Source organism: Rattus rattus, chromosome 7 (assembly GCF_011064425.1).
Source record: "Rattus rattus isolate New Zealand chromosome 7, Rrattus_CSIRO_v1, whole genome shotgun sequence".
In the NCBI taxonomy this organism is placed as follows: Eukaryota; Metazoa; Chordata; class Mammalia; order Rodentia; family Muridae; genus Rattus; species Rattus rattus.
The window spans coordinates 68,273,802-68,288,198 of record NC_046160.1 but is presented as its reverse complement, the minus strand read 5'-3'; the positions used below and the strand labels follow the sequence as shown (position 1 = coordinate 68,288,198).

The 14,397-nt window shown below is 43.0% G+C and overlaps 1 protein-coding gene across 1 annotated transcript in view; it reads left to right on the top strand.

Annotated features, from left to right (window-relative positions):
- Baz1a (bromodomain adjacent to zinc finger domain 1A) overlaps nucleotides 1–14,397 on the top strand; it is a 90,755-nt gene that overhangs the window by 59,472 nt on the left and 16,886 nt on the right. Inside the window, 7 exon segments of the mRNA XM_032907744.1 lie at nucleotides 1,437–1,661; nucleotides 2,100–2,265; nucleotides 2,453–2,560; nucleotides 5,053–5,177; nucleotides 6,941–7,540; nucleotides 10,978–11,141; nucleotides 12,814–12,965. Of these exon segments, the coding sequence (XP_032763635.1) occupies nucleotides 1,437–1,661; nucleotides 2,100–2,265; nucleotides 2,453–2,560; nucleotides 5,053–5,177; nucleotides 6,941–7,540; nucleotides 10,978–11,141; nucleotides 12,814–12,965 (1,540 nt within the window).

Below are 14,397 nucleotides of genomic sequence, written 5' to 3'. Positions count from 1 at the left end.
TATTTGCCTTTTACTTGAGTTAGGCCTGGCAGGTATGACTTCAGCATTTACAAAAAATTGAATCAGGTAACTTCTAGGTATTTCTGTTTATGTTTTTTTGTATCTTAACATCATCAGCAGTTGTGATCAGACTTGACCCCAGAGCTGCCTTTTCCTTGGAAAAGTTACTCACTATAGTTTCTAAGGTTCCTTTTGTCAACCTGGAAATTTTGCTAATTGAATCGTGTTAGAACAATTTGGAGGCACAGATCCAGATTAGCCTGAGGTCCTTGCTGGTGCAGGAGAGGTGACAAGATGGGTGAACAGAAGTCTCTTCTTCTCACTCATTTTAAACACAGGCTTTTCTTATGTTGGGCTTCTAATAAATATTTGGAGAACTTACAGATTGCTTATCCAAAGTCACCCCTTTAGGAAAACTAAAGCCCAGATGAACTGATTGGTCTAAAGAATGTGTACTAGTTACTGGCAGTGCTAAACCAGAACATGACCTGTTGATTAGAGTAACCTGTAAACACTGTACCCTAATACAGCCAGCACGTTGGTTTGTTTGGGTTTGTTTCTGGAAACATGAGGGGTACAGGTGGCACTTGAGTTTTATCTGTGTGTTACAACTGGGAAGAGTTGTTTATATGATGGATGCTTATATATTTATACCAGTAGATTTGCTGTTTTGATCTACTGTAACTTAAACAATTTTCAAAGCTAAAGCCATTCTCTTAGAAAATGAAGGGAAATCCTCCCCTACTTCTTAGACTGAAGATTTCGAAAGTGAGGAACTGTTAATGAAAAGCACGAGTCACTGAAGCCGTGCAGGCTTTAAAGCTCTTCTGGAGGTTCAGTGATAAACAGCCTGTGCTGTGTCATGGTTCAGTCTGAATCTGTTTATTAGATTGGGTGTCTTTACTCAATTTTCAAAGCAGACTTTTCAAGTTACATTAAATGGGTGATTTGTTTTAATTCTAAAATACATTTTGCCATTTTTGGAATATGTAAGTGCATCTTTCTGGTAATTTGGAAATTGTCTCGTGTGCTCTGTAGGGAAATGGTAGTGTACAGTCTAGGATCTGTTGCTTTGGTGGAGACCAAGAGAATGTGAATAATGCTGTGCTGGGTGTTGGTTCTTCTGAGGTCCCTGAATGTTAAGCTGTTTTGTTGATCTTTTAAAGGGGCATTCTTCCCAAATATTCTTGCACTAGAATAAAGTGTTTATTTCCTTAAAGATCTAACAGAGGCTTTGGATGAGGACGCAGACCCCACAAAATCTGCACTGTCTGCAGTTGCAGCCTTGGCCGCTGCATGGCCACAGTTACACCAGGGTATGTGTGGGCTTTGTTTTGTTGTTCTTTGGCATTTTATTTTAATTTCTAAAGGTACATTTACATTGCTGAGTAGTCGTTGTTTGTTTTCTAACGTCTGTTTCGTTTTTAACAATATAGGCTGCAGTTTGAAAAGCTTGGATCTTGATAGCTGCACTCTTTCTGAAATCCTCAGACTGCACATCTTAGCTTCAGGTGCTGATGTGACATCAGCAAATGCAAAGTACCGGTACCAGAAACGAGGGGGATTCGATGCCACAGATGATGCCTGCATGGAGCTTCGACTGAGCAACCCCAGTCTGGTGAAAAAGCTGTCCAGCACTGCTGTGTATGATTTGACACCAGGTAAACGGCAAGATGGAATTTTTTTAACCTACTCACTTCCTATTCATCTCTCTTATCCAGAAAACTAACAAGCCAACAAGAAACTCCACACGATAAATCTGTTATTAAAGAAATTAAGAAAGAGCATTCATTATTGTTAGAGTCATGTGGTTGGTTGATTGGTGTGGTTTTGGTTTGTTTGTTTATTTGTTTTGAGGCAGGGTCTCACTGTCTCTGACCTGGAACTCACTGTGTAGACCAAGCTGGCCTTAAACTCACAATGATTTGCTGGCCTCTGCCTCTGCCTCTGTCTCTGCCTCCCAAATGCTGGCAATAAACAATTGTAGCACCATACCTACTACTCCTTGTTCTTCAGTAGACACTTTATCATTGAGTTAAAATTGTCAAACGCTGTTCCTTTTTTCTCATTGATAACACAGAAATTATCCATTTTGGCAGGAGAAAAAATGAAGATACTTCATGCTCTCTGTGGGAAGCTACTGACCCTAGTTTCTACTAGGGATTTCATTGAAGATTATGTTGATGTATTGCGACAGGCCAAGCAGGAGTTCCGAGAGCTCAAAGCAGAACAACACCGTAAAGAGAGAGAAGCCACAGCTGCTCGGTAAGCACTGCTCACTCTCTCACTCACTGCTTAAAGTTAGCATCGCCAGCTGTGTTTCAGAGAGTGCAAGGTGCGTTTTCCCAGCATGGCTTGTAACAGAATTCCATGCACTGTCTTTAGCTTAACAAAGGCAAGGTGCTCAGTGAAGTGTGTCTGTGTATTAGATGGACTTTTATTTGACTTTCAGAATACGCAGAAGGAAGGAAGAAAAACTTAAGGAACAAGAACAGAAAATGAAAGAGAAACAAGAGAAACTGAAGGAGGATGAACAGAGAACTTCAGCTGCAGATCTAGGGTATGGTTTGAATTTCACTCCCCATGTGTCTTCATCTGTTCACTTCAAATATAAAGATGTTTTAATATAGAAAAAAAATCACCTCATTACACATAAAGATTAGGAATAAAAGCCAGACACCTGAAACTCTAAAGTGCTTTCAGAGTTTAAAAACATACTTTTCTATGATTATATTTAAAACCCTATGAAATTTATGTATAAACTCTTAATCAATTATACATGTGTTACTTTTTAGCCTAATTTTTGAGACTATCACTTGTCTCTTAAAATTCATTTTGTAAAAGGTAACTTCCTAGAACACTTTCAATGGGTTGTGTGTCCTCCTCCTCCCCAAGATTAGGTCTCTCTGTGTAGACCTAGCTGTCCTGGAACTCATTTTGTAGAGCATGCTGACCTCAAACTCAGAGACTTCCCTCTGCCTCTGCCAGGAGTAAAGGTGTGTGCTTCCATGCCCAGCTCAGGGGGTTATTTTTAACCTAAATTCATTTCTTCCCTTCTGCAGTCACCACTGGCACAGGTACACTGTTTTGAGTGCTTCTGAACCCTACAGAGGAATGGGGTTAAACTGGAAGGTTGATTTCTGCCATCCTTTTCAAATACCAAGATAGCCTCCAACATAAATCTTCCTGCCTCTGCTTCCCAAGTGTTAAGATTATAGGTACATACAACCACACCTGGCTTAGGATTATTCCTAAGAGTAATTGGTAAATTGTAAAAAGTAACAAGCTACATGCTCATCAGTTAATGAAAAGTGTAAACAGACGAATGTCCTTTGCATCCGTATAGAGAAAAGACTGTGTCTGGCTGGTCAGGGGTGTACCTCCTAATCCTTTTCTGCAGGCCAGGGACTAGACATGCAAATACATGAGCCATTCTCATTCAAACCACTACAGGCAATCTTGTAAATGTGCTAAAAACATCACTAAATTGTATGTTTTGAAATGATGATTTTCTTTTATATAAAAAGATTTATTTACTCATTAACTTTTTTGAAACTGGATCTTTCTACATAGCCCTGGCTATCCTGGAACTCACTATATAGACCAGGCTACCCTTGAATTTAGGAAGATCTGCCACTCTCTGCCTCCCAAGTGCTGAGATTAAAGACATGATGTTCGGAACATATAAATTTTTTGTTTTCTTTTTTTTTTTTTTTTTTTTTTTCCCCGGAGCTGGGGACCGAACCCAGGGCCTTGCACTCACTAGGCAAGCGCTCTACCGCTGAGCTAAATCCCCAACCCCTAAATTGTTGTTTTCTATTTTTTGTACTGGGAACTAAATCCAGGTTCTAGCAGGTTTTAGGCTCTTACTGTCTGAACAAACAAACAAATTAACTATGTAAATAAATATCCACTTTTCCCTATCTTTGTGTTTTTGGCAGAGTTTCATGTAGCCATCGCTGCCTGGAACTCCTGCTTCAACTTTGCCAAGTGCTAGAATTACAGGCGTACAGCAACACAATTGACTTTCTTATATTTTAAATGTTGTTGTTGTTGTTGTGTGACTGTGGAATGGGAGTAGAGTTTGTCCTCTCCACCCTCCTTTACATGGATTCTGGGGCTTGGACTCTGCTCATTGTGCTTCCACAGCAAGCACACACACCCAGCCATCTTGCCAGCTCCATTTTTTTTTTCACTTATCTCACCTTCCTCATATGCCTTTTCCCTATTTCCTCAATGAATAAAAATGTGAGTTTGCAAAACTTTACTTTGGATGTAGGAACAACAGTGACCGCATATATGTTTCATTGTCTGCGAGGCTTGCTGTTTACCCTGACTAGCCTGATACTCCCTGTGAGGCCCAGGCTGACTTCAAACTCAAAGGCCTCAGCCTCTGGTGTACTGGAATTGCAGGCATCACCACTACACCCAGTGTAAGTGATAGACTTCCCCTGAAGTTCATATAAATTTAGTTTAAATTTGAACAACGTAATAGAATAAACAGATTCTGTTCATTCTATTACACCCACTTACTGTATCTGAAGTACAACTGCTTCTTTCCTTGGTGCTTGTCTCCCTCTCTCTTCCTATTCTGGGCCAATATCAGCAGGTACCCAGCCCCCTGACCATCGAGAGTGGCTTCTCTGCATCAGTCACGTTCTCACCTTCACTGTAGCAAGCACGCTTTCTAACCATCGTCCTTCTCTAAACCTTCCTTCACAGAGCTGCCTCAGCAGTTAAGAGCACTGGTTGCTGTTGTGGAGAGGACCCAGGTTTGGTTCCCAGCAGCCACCTGGTGCCTTACTACCACCGGCAACTCCAGTTTCAAGAAATCCAACCCACTTTTTTGGCCTCCACAGGCACCAAGAACATATATTATTTACCCATATACATGCAGGCAAACACACATACATGTAAAATAAATAAATGTAAGCCCCTCATTCTTCCTCATTGCTCCTGGGTTTAACTCTGCCTTTTTCCTCACCCATATCTTGGATCACTCTCCTTACTTACACTTTCTCGAGATTTTTAGCTCATTCCTTTTCCTTTCAGGGAAGAAGGAAGGGAAGATTTTGATACCAGTGCTGACAGCAAAGAAATAGAGCGGAAAGATCTGGATCCTGATGTGGTTACTGAAGATGAAGACGACCTGGGATCACATAAAAGGAGCAGAAGAGGTATCTGTCAGCTCACTTGGAGCAGGATTGTTTCTGTTTCTCGGCTTGGGCTTGATTTAGCTTTATTCAAGTCAACCTTGAACTCGTGGTGTAGCCAGGACTGACCTTGGACCCGACTCTCCTGCCTTTACGTCCGAGTGATGTGATTATAGGTAGATGCCACCATGTCTCCCTGTGTGGTATCTGCTATAAAGACAGTGGCTGATGCGGGAAACATTGTTATATTATGGGATTGTTTTGCTTTGCTATTTCATCAAGACAGGGCCTAGCTACATAACCCAGACTTGCCTAGAACTTCAGACTCGAAGTCCTCCTAAGTAAAGGATTATAGACAAGTGATTCCACAGCGGACATAGTACATGTATGAAAGTTCTTTTTTGGGGTTGGGGATTTGGCTCAGTGGTAGAGCGCTTACCTAGGAAGCGCAAGGTCCTGGGTTCGGTCCCCAGCCCTGGGGGGGGGAAAAAAGTTCTTTTTTCACCAGCCATTAAGGAAGAAAGACAATATTCTTTTTCATGGGTCCTTTTCATGTTCTCGGTCCCCCTTCTTTCCTTGTTCCAGTGTATTTGAAACAAGAATTCATATAGTATAGCCTGGACTTGAACACTGAATTTGCTATATAGCCAAGTATGGCCATAAAGTCCCAATCTTCCTGCCTCTTCCTGCCTCTTCCTCCCAAGTGCTAGGACTATAGATCCCTAGATCCCCACTATGCCTAGCATATCAGTGTCTCTGGGGGTGGGGGACATGCAGTTTGAGACAGAGTCTCAATTTGTAGCCCTGGTTGGCTTGGAATTAACTGTGTAGACTAGGCCTTACTTGCCTCTGCCTCCTAAGTAACTTCAAATTTTAGTTAGCAAGTCTTTTTTATTTTATGAGCATTGGTGTTTTACCTGTGTGCATGTCTGTGTGAGAGTGCCAGTTCCCCTGGAACTGGAGTGGCTGTGAATGAACTCCATGTGGGAATTGAAGCTGGGTCTTTTGGAAGAGCAGTCAGTGCTCTTAACTGCTGAGCCATCTCTCCAGCACCTAGCAAGTTTTACTGAGTTTGTTTTTACTAGTGTTTACTCTGTTGTATTAAAGCAATGTGCAAGCCTACACCCAAAGATCTCTCATCGTACCTTCACACAACTTGTTCCCTGAATGCCAGAGAGGAGGAGATCTGATTGTCCTGTTCTTTTGGTTCTTTTTTCCGGAGCTGGGGGCCGAACCCAGGGCCTTGCGCTTCCTAGGCAAGCGCTCTACCACTGAGCTAAATCCCCAACCCCTGATTGTCCTGTTCTTAGGATACCAATCCTGCTCTGTTAAGGCCCCAGTTTCAAATGTAGTCACAGTAAAACGCAGTTGAGGTCATAACACAGTAAATCATGGTTAGCTTTGTGTCTCATATTTATCTCTTTTTTGTTGTTTGATTTTTATTTTATGAGGCAGGGTTTCTCTGTGTAGCCCTCCCTGTCTCTGGAACTCACTTGGTAGAACAGAGGTGCAGAGATTCGCCTGCTTCTGTCTCCCAAGTGCTGGGATTAAAGGTGTGCACCATCACTGCCTGGTGGGTCTTATATCTCTTTAGTGACAATTGAACTTATAATAAGGCTGGTTATGATGACAGGAACCATAAAGAGCTAAAGGCAGGTGAATCTCTGTGGGCTTCAGGGCATTCGAGTTAACTACATAATGGAACCCTGTCTCAAACGATAACAATAAAAAAAAAAAGAAGAAATAAAATAAACAGATAAAATAACAGTAATGATACCTCCTAACAGGAAAAGCAGGACAGACTGCAGTTAAACAATGTATAAAGCAAGAAGAGATGAACTACTGTGTAAAGCAGGAGCCTCTGACTGCTGATGCGGAAGAAGCTCTGAGACAGGAGCACCAGCGGAAAGAGAAAGAGCTCCTCGACAAGATCCAGAGCGCCATCGCCTGCACCAACATCTTCCCTCTCGGACGAGACCGCTTGTACAGGCGGTACTGGCTCTTCCCTTCCATCCCTGGTCTGTTTATAGAGGAGGATTACTCGGGTCTCACTGAAGACATGCTGTTGCCTAGGCCTTCATCCTTCCACAGTAATGCACAGCCCCACAGTCCTCGGGTATCTATTAAAACTGAAGAGTCCTTCATGTCTGAATCTACCTCCAGCCTCGACCAGGGTCCACTCGACGATTCTCTGCTGCTGCCAAAACCAGTGCATAAGCCAAATCGGTGGTGCTTTTACAGTTCCTGTGAACAGCTAGACCAGCTCATTGACGCTCTCAACTCCAGAGGACACAGAGAAAGTGCCTTAAAAGAGACCTTGCTTCAGGAGAAGAGCAGAATATGTGCACAGCTCGCACACTTTTCTGAAGAGAAATTCCACTTTTCAGGTAAATATTTGTTCTGGTTTTTTTTGTTTGTTTGTTTGTTTTTTTGTTTTTTTTGTCTTTTTTTTTTAAAGATTTATTTATTTGTTATATGTAAGTACACTGTTGCTATCTTCAGACGCACCAGAAGAGGGCATCAGATCTCATTACAGATGGTTGTGAGACACCATGTGGTTGCTGGGATTTGAACTCAGGACCTCTGGAAGAGCAGTCGGTGCTCTTAACCACTGAGCCATCTCCCCAGCCCCTGTTCTGTTTTTTGAGTCAGTGTCTCTCTATATTCCTGGATGTCCTGGAATTGATTGTAGAACACGCTGGCCTTGAACTCACAGAGCTCTGTGTGCCTCTGCCTCCTGAGTGGTGGGATAAAGGGATAGACCACCATTCCTGGAGTAAACCTAGTTCAAGTTATTACACATATATTAAAATATGTTAGCTTTCATTCTGACATGTTCTTAGTTTTCAAATTAGACCGTCATCATTTATCTCTTCATTCAGACAGGGTTCTCAGCATGCCTCTGTGGTGTTTGTGTGAGCAGCCTTCTCATTCCGACAGTGTGCTACTCAGCTTTGTATTGTGACAAAGTACCTGCTCAGAACAACTCGAGAGCAGCCAACAGGAGGCTGGGGTTGGCTGGGCGCGTGAGCAGGCACACAGTGGTCGCTTAGAAACAGAAGGGCTGCCTCCGCTGCCTTCCCACCCTTCCCCCTTTTATTCCACATGGGCTCCAATCTGCTCAGATGGTGCCACCATTTCAAGGTGGTTCTTACACCCTCTGCTACTGGCTACTGTCGTACATATCATTAAAGTCTAGAGACTCCCTCACAGATACTCCAGGGTATCCTTTACTATGCCTCAGAGCCCAAGACCTGGCAGTTTTGAAGATCCTGCAGTGAGTGGGATGAATGTTTTGACTGAGTCCGAGATGCATGAATGACCGGTCTCTGGAGGTTGAGCGGCTGCCAGGGCAGATCAGGTTGCAATACTTCCTGTGGGAGGCTGACTCACTGATGGCAGATAGGGGAAAGAAAAGCATCTCATGGTGTGAGTTTCAGCAATGAGAATCTTGGACAGCATGTGGGGCATGTTATTGTCACACTGTATATATTTTCCTTTGTGTTTGTTTCTTTTTATTTATTATACTCCCTTATAATACACCCTGACCGCAGTTTCCCCTCCTCCACTCCTCTCTCCTTCTCGTCTACCCCAGTTCCAGTTTTCCTCAGTTTCCCTTCATAGAGGTATCAACCAAACACAGTGTAACAAGTTGCAATATAAGACTCAGCACAAATCTTCCTATCAAGGCTGTCTGAGACAATCCAGTAGGAAGAAAGGGGCCCCAAGAGCAGGCAAAAGAGTCACGTCTTCATGATTGTTGCTTCAGTCTTCGTGAGCCCCTATGAACCCTGTCTGCTTGATTCTTGGGCCATGTTCTCCTGGTGTCCTCAACCCCTCTGGTTCCTGTAATCCTTCTTCCTTCATTCCTCAGGGTTACCCAGACTCTACATAATGTCTGCTGTGTGTCTCTGCAGCCACTCCCATCAGCTGCCAGAGGAAACCTTTTTTTTTTTTTTTTTTTTTTTTTTTTTTTTTAAGACAAGGTTTCTCTGTGGGAAGTTCTGGCTGTCCTAGAACTTGCTGGCTTTGAACTCATAAAGATTGCCCCTACCTCTCCCAAGTGCTAAGATTAAAGACACTGATTGACCTTTGGATTGGGCTAGGCACTGATCTGTGACTATAGCAGAATATCATTAGGAATCATCTCATTGACTTAAGGGAGGTGCAGACATGTTTGGTTCTACCCTAGGTCTCTGTGTCATCTAGCTCCCAGTTTCTGGCTATCCAGACATCAGGCATGGATTCCTCCTGGGGTGGGCCTTAAGTTTAGACCATTTTTGTATATTTTCAACAGATTAGATACTCACCAATTGAAAGTATACAATTCAGTATATTCACAAATGGACAATCATCCCCACAGTAGCTCTTAAAACATTTTTGTTGCTTCAAACAAGAATCTTTGTGAGCCTGGGAATTAGCTCAGCAAGCTTAAAGTGCTTGCCTTATAAGCCTTAAGACCTGGGGTCAGTCCCCCCAACCTCCTGAGGTGTCTGAGGTGGTGTGAATCCGTAAGGCCACTCCTGCAGTGAGATGTGGGGGTGGAGACAGGACCGTCAGGTGGAAGTTGGCACATACAGTGCAGTGGGGGAACACACATACATGTCTCTTAACTTTGGACAACCACAAACTTTCAGTGTCTGCTAAGGTTTCTCTTGGTATTCCTTTCTCTAGGTTTTCTTTTGGGGGAGGGGTGGTTTAGCTTGGTTTCGATTGTTCTAATCTTGGTTTTTTCCAGATAGGTTCTATGAATGGAATCATATCATATTTTATGGCTAGCATCATAAGAATCATGCTTCGAATGTTCTCAAAACTGTATTACTTTTTGTAGCCAAATCTTCTATTTTGTACATATACTACATTTTATTTATCCACTTATGGACAGATGTTTGATTTATTTCCACTTTTTGACTTATAGAAAATGCTGCTGTAGATATTAACATACAAGTTTTTGGGTCAGTAGTTTCCATTTGTTAAGTATATACCTAGGGGTAAAATTAATTTGTATTATAATAACTTTAATACTCCAGGAACTGCTAGTTTGTTTCCCAAAGCAAACGTGCGTGAAGGTTGTAGTCTCCTTACTTCCTTGTAAATTCTAACTTTGTGTATCAGCCATCCTAAGAAGTGGGAAGTCTCCCTGGAGAGGATCCATTGGTATACCTTCCTTAAAGAAATGCCCATGCAAAGCTTTTGCCCATTTTGTGAATGGATTATTTGTGTCTTTATGGAATTGTAAGAGTTGTTTGTATGTTCTGCACACAAGACTCTGATGATTAGTTTTACATCACCTTGACACAAGCTAAAGTCATCTGGGGAGAAAGACTCTTCATTGAGAAAATGCTTCCATGGGATTAGTCTGTGAGAAGCAGGGCTTCTTGATTGATGATTGATGTGGGGCTGGCCTGGGCGGGCAGTGCCATGCCTGGGCAGGTGGTCATGGAGGGCATAAGAGCAGGTGAAGCAAATCATAAGGAGCGAGCCAACAAGCCGTTTGTACTTCAGATCCTGCCTCCGGGTTCCCCCCCTGAATTCCTGCCCTGACTTCCTTCAGTGATGGACTATGGCTTGAGAGTTGTAAGCTAAAATAAACCCCTTCCTTCCCAAGCTGCTGTTGGCCATGGTGTCTTATCACAACAACAGAAACCCTAAGACAAAGGCCTTTACCAGATTTACAATGATAGCTATTGAGGATTTACTCAAAATCATGTCATGTTTTAATGTTTGTAACTATTGAGATTGTGGTTGTTTCATCTAAATTATCTCAAAATTATGTTATTTTTATGGAGAAAATCTTAATAAAGATATTTGATGGTCATTTCAGACAAACCTCAGGCTGATAGCAAGCCCATTTCTTCTCGGGGACGATCTTCTGCTGCATGTGACACATCACAGATGTCTGCAGAGAGGCAGCTTGAGCTGCGACTCAGAGACTTTCTCTTGGATATCGAAGACAGAATCTATCAAGGGACACTAGGAGCCATCAAGGTTTGTCCCTCGTGTTTGCTTATACCTTAGTTGTCATATGTAAATGTTTCTAAACGTTTTCTATTTTCAGCCAGCCCCTGCCTTCTCTTCTTAGTCTTGGTTGATTGTCCCCCACTAATAGGACCCAAACATCCTCCTAGACAACTAATCTAGTGCAGGGCATCTCCAGCTGTTGGTTTCTTTAAGACATGGTCTTACACTGGCTCTGGTTGCCTGAAGCTTCCTGTCGTGGTGATGGGATCACAGGCGTGCACCAGCATGTAATATTCACGCCTTCACCACCACTGTCATCTCTACTGTGGCCACCCAAGATCATTTCTAAAGGAGCTGGAGATGCTGGCTTCTCTTCCAAAGGTCCCAGCTTCAGTTAGTGACAGCTCACAGCCTTCTGTCACTCCAGTCCCAAGCTGACACTGTCTTCTGGCCACCATGGGAATCAGACACTTAAGTGGTGCATAGACTTATATGCAGATAAAACACTCATACACGTAAAATTTAATTTAAAACGTATTAACAGCTGTTTATACCTGGGCATGGCAGCACAATGCTTCTGATCCCAGCACTCAGGAGCTTGATGCAGGAGATCTCTGGAAGTTTGAGGGAAGCCTAGGCTACTAAGTGAGCCCTAGGACAAGCTCGAGCTACGTGAAGAGAGCTTGTTTCCACAACAAAACAAAAATTTGATTATAAAGTAGTGCACAATGGCTCACACACTTGTAATCCCAGCACTCTAGAGGTGGAAGCAGAAGGATCACCCTGAGGTCAAGACCAGCTTGGGTTACATAGTAAGACAGGCAGACAGACAGACAGACAGATAGACACACACACACACACACACCCACACACACACACACCCACCCCCACACACACACACACAAAATATGGGGTTTTTTTTTTTTCTTTTTCTTTTTTTGGAGCTGGGGACCAAACCCAGGGCCTTGCGCTTTGCTAGGCAAGCGCTCTACCACTGAGCCAAATCCCAACCCTCAATATGGTTTTAAAAACTGACTGAAATACTAAAGCTTTTCATCTAAAGCTTTTCATCTACATATTATATAAATACTTTATTGTACTTTTGTGTTTTGGACCTGGAGTGGATTCCCTATATAACCCTGGCTTGCCTTGCCTGCCAGTCCTTCTGCCTTAGCCTCCTGGTACAGTAACCTTTTTTTTTTTTAATTTAATTATTTTATGTATGTGAGTACCCTGTAGCTGTCTTCAGACACACCAGAAGAAGGCATCAGATCTCATTACAGATGGTTGTGAGACACCATGTGGTTGCTGGGATTTGAACTCAGGACCTCTGGAAGAGCAGCCAGTGCTTGCTCTTAACCACTGAGCCATCTCCCCAGCCCCTGTTCTGTTTTTTGAGTCAGTGTCTCTCTATATTCCTGGATGTCCTGGAATTGATTGTAGAACACGCTGGCCTTGAACTCACAGAGATCTGTCTGCCTCTGCCTCCTGAGTGGTGGGATAAAGGGATAGACCACCATTCCTGGAGTAAACCTAGTTCAAGTTATTACATCTCTCCAGCCCCACAGTAACCTTTTTTTTATGCTTTTTTGATTCCTCTATTCTAGAATGTGCATGAACCAATCTTACTTAAAAGCACATGTCCCTTAGGAGTAACATTACCATATTTCAGGGTTAGTAAATCTGGGTTTCATTACAGGTTACAGATCGACAGGTCTGGAGGTCAGCCCTGGAGAATGGCCGATACGAGCTGTTAAGTGAGGAAAGCAAGGAAAACGGAGTGAGCAGAGCTGTGAACGATGACGTGGAGGAGATGGAGATTGAACAAGCAAGGGTCATAGTAAGAGACAGGTAAGTGGCGTCTGAAATGGTCCTCCGTCCTGGCTTACTGTTTGGCTTCTTCTGTCTGGATTAGTGTGTTTAAGTTCATTCTATTACATTATTTGGGGACAGTGTACATGTGTGTGGAAAACAGAAGTCAGTGTCTTTCATCATTCACTAAGGCTCCTCTGAGCTTGGAGTTCCGAATTCAGCCGGGCTAGCAGGCCAGGGGGCTGCAGGCGCCTGCCTGTCTCACACTGACGTGCCTGCCTGCCTTTTGCTCTGTGTGCTGAACGTCTGAACTGTGGGCCTGCCATGTGTCTGCAAACCCAGTCTTCCTGTGTGGAGACAGAAATGGGTGCAGAAACCTCCAGGCCAGCCTGCCTGGAGTACCCAGCAGGGCGGAAAGCAAGAGGGATCCTGTCTCAGCACTGTGGAAGAAGAGAAGTGACTATCAAAAGTTATTCCTGACTTTTACATGTGTGCTGTGGTACATGAGAACCCACATTCACACAACATACACAAACTCACTAAATAAATGAGTAAATTCTGAGGAGGGCTAGCAGATGGCTCAGTTATGGAACACTTGCTAGCATACCTGAGGTGCTGGGTTTGATCCTCAGAAATACACACACACAAACACACATCAAAAAAAAAGTTTTTTTAAATCCTTAATATTATCTCTCCATTGAGGTCATTTTTTCCCCCACATTTTACTCTGTTGCTTCACTTTGTACTGATGAAGCCAAGAGATAGCTCCTTAAAGACACTTATGTCTCAGGTAGATCATTTCAACTGGTACACACTTCTAAACAGTTTGTCCTCTAGAGGAGAACGTTGGGAAGACATGAAACTGTAATATATAGGAATCCTTGTCCTGGGAGAATATGGATGACAGTGAAGCGTGTGCTAGAGAGCCAGAGTGGGGGGTGCACACCAGGAATCCCTAAACTTGGAGAAAGACGGGAGGACTATGAATTCAAGACCAGTCTAGATCTATCTATATAGAAGACTCTACAGTGAGCTCGGGTTGTTTAAAAAAAAGAAAAAGTAGGGCTGGAGAGATGGCTCAGTGGTTAAGAGCACCGACTGCTCTTCCTGAGGTCCTGAGTTCAAATCCCAGCAACCACATGGTGGCTCACAACCATCTGTAATGAGATCTGATGCCCTCTTCTGGTGTGTCTGAAGGCAGCTACAGTGTACTCATACAATAAAATAAAATCTTAAGGGGTTGGGGATTTAGCTCAGTGGTAGAGCGCTTACCTAGGAAGCGCAAGGCCCTGGGTTCGGTCCCCAGCTCCGAAAAAAAGAACCAAAAAAAAAAAAAAAAAAAAAATCTTAAAAAAAATAAATTTATAAAAAAAAAAAAAAGAAAGAAAAAGTACTGTAAGAAGATTTGTATAGGGAAGATGGTGTGAAAGCACTTTGTAAAGGATAGCTTTACACTGGAGATAGGAGTCTG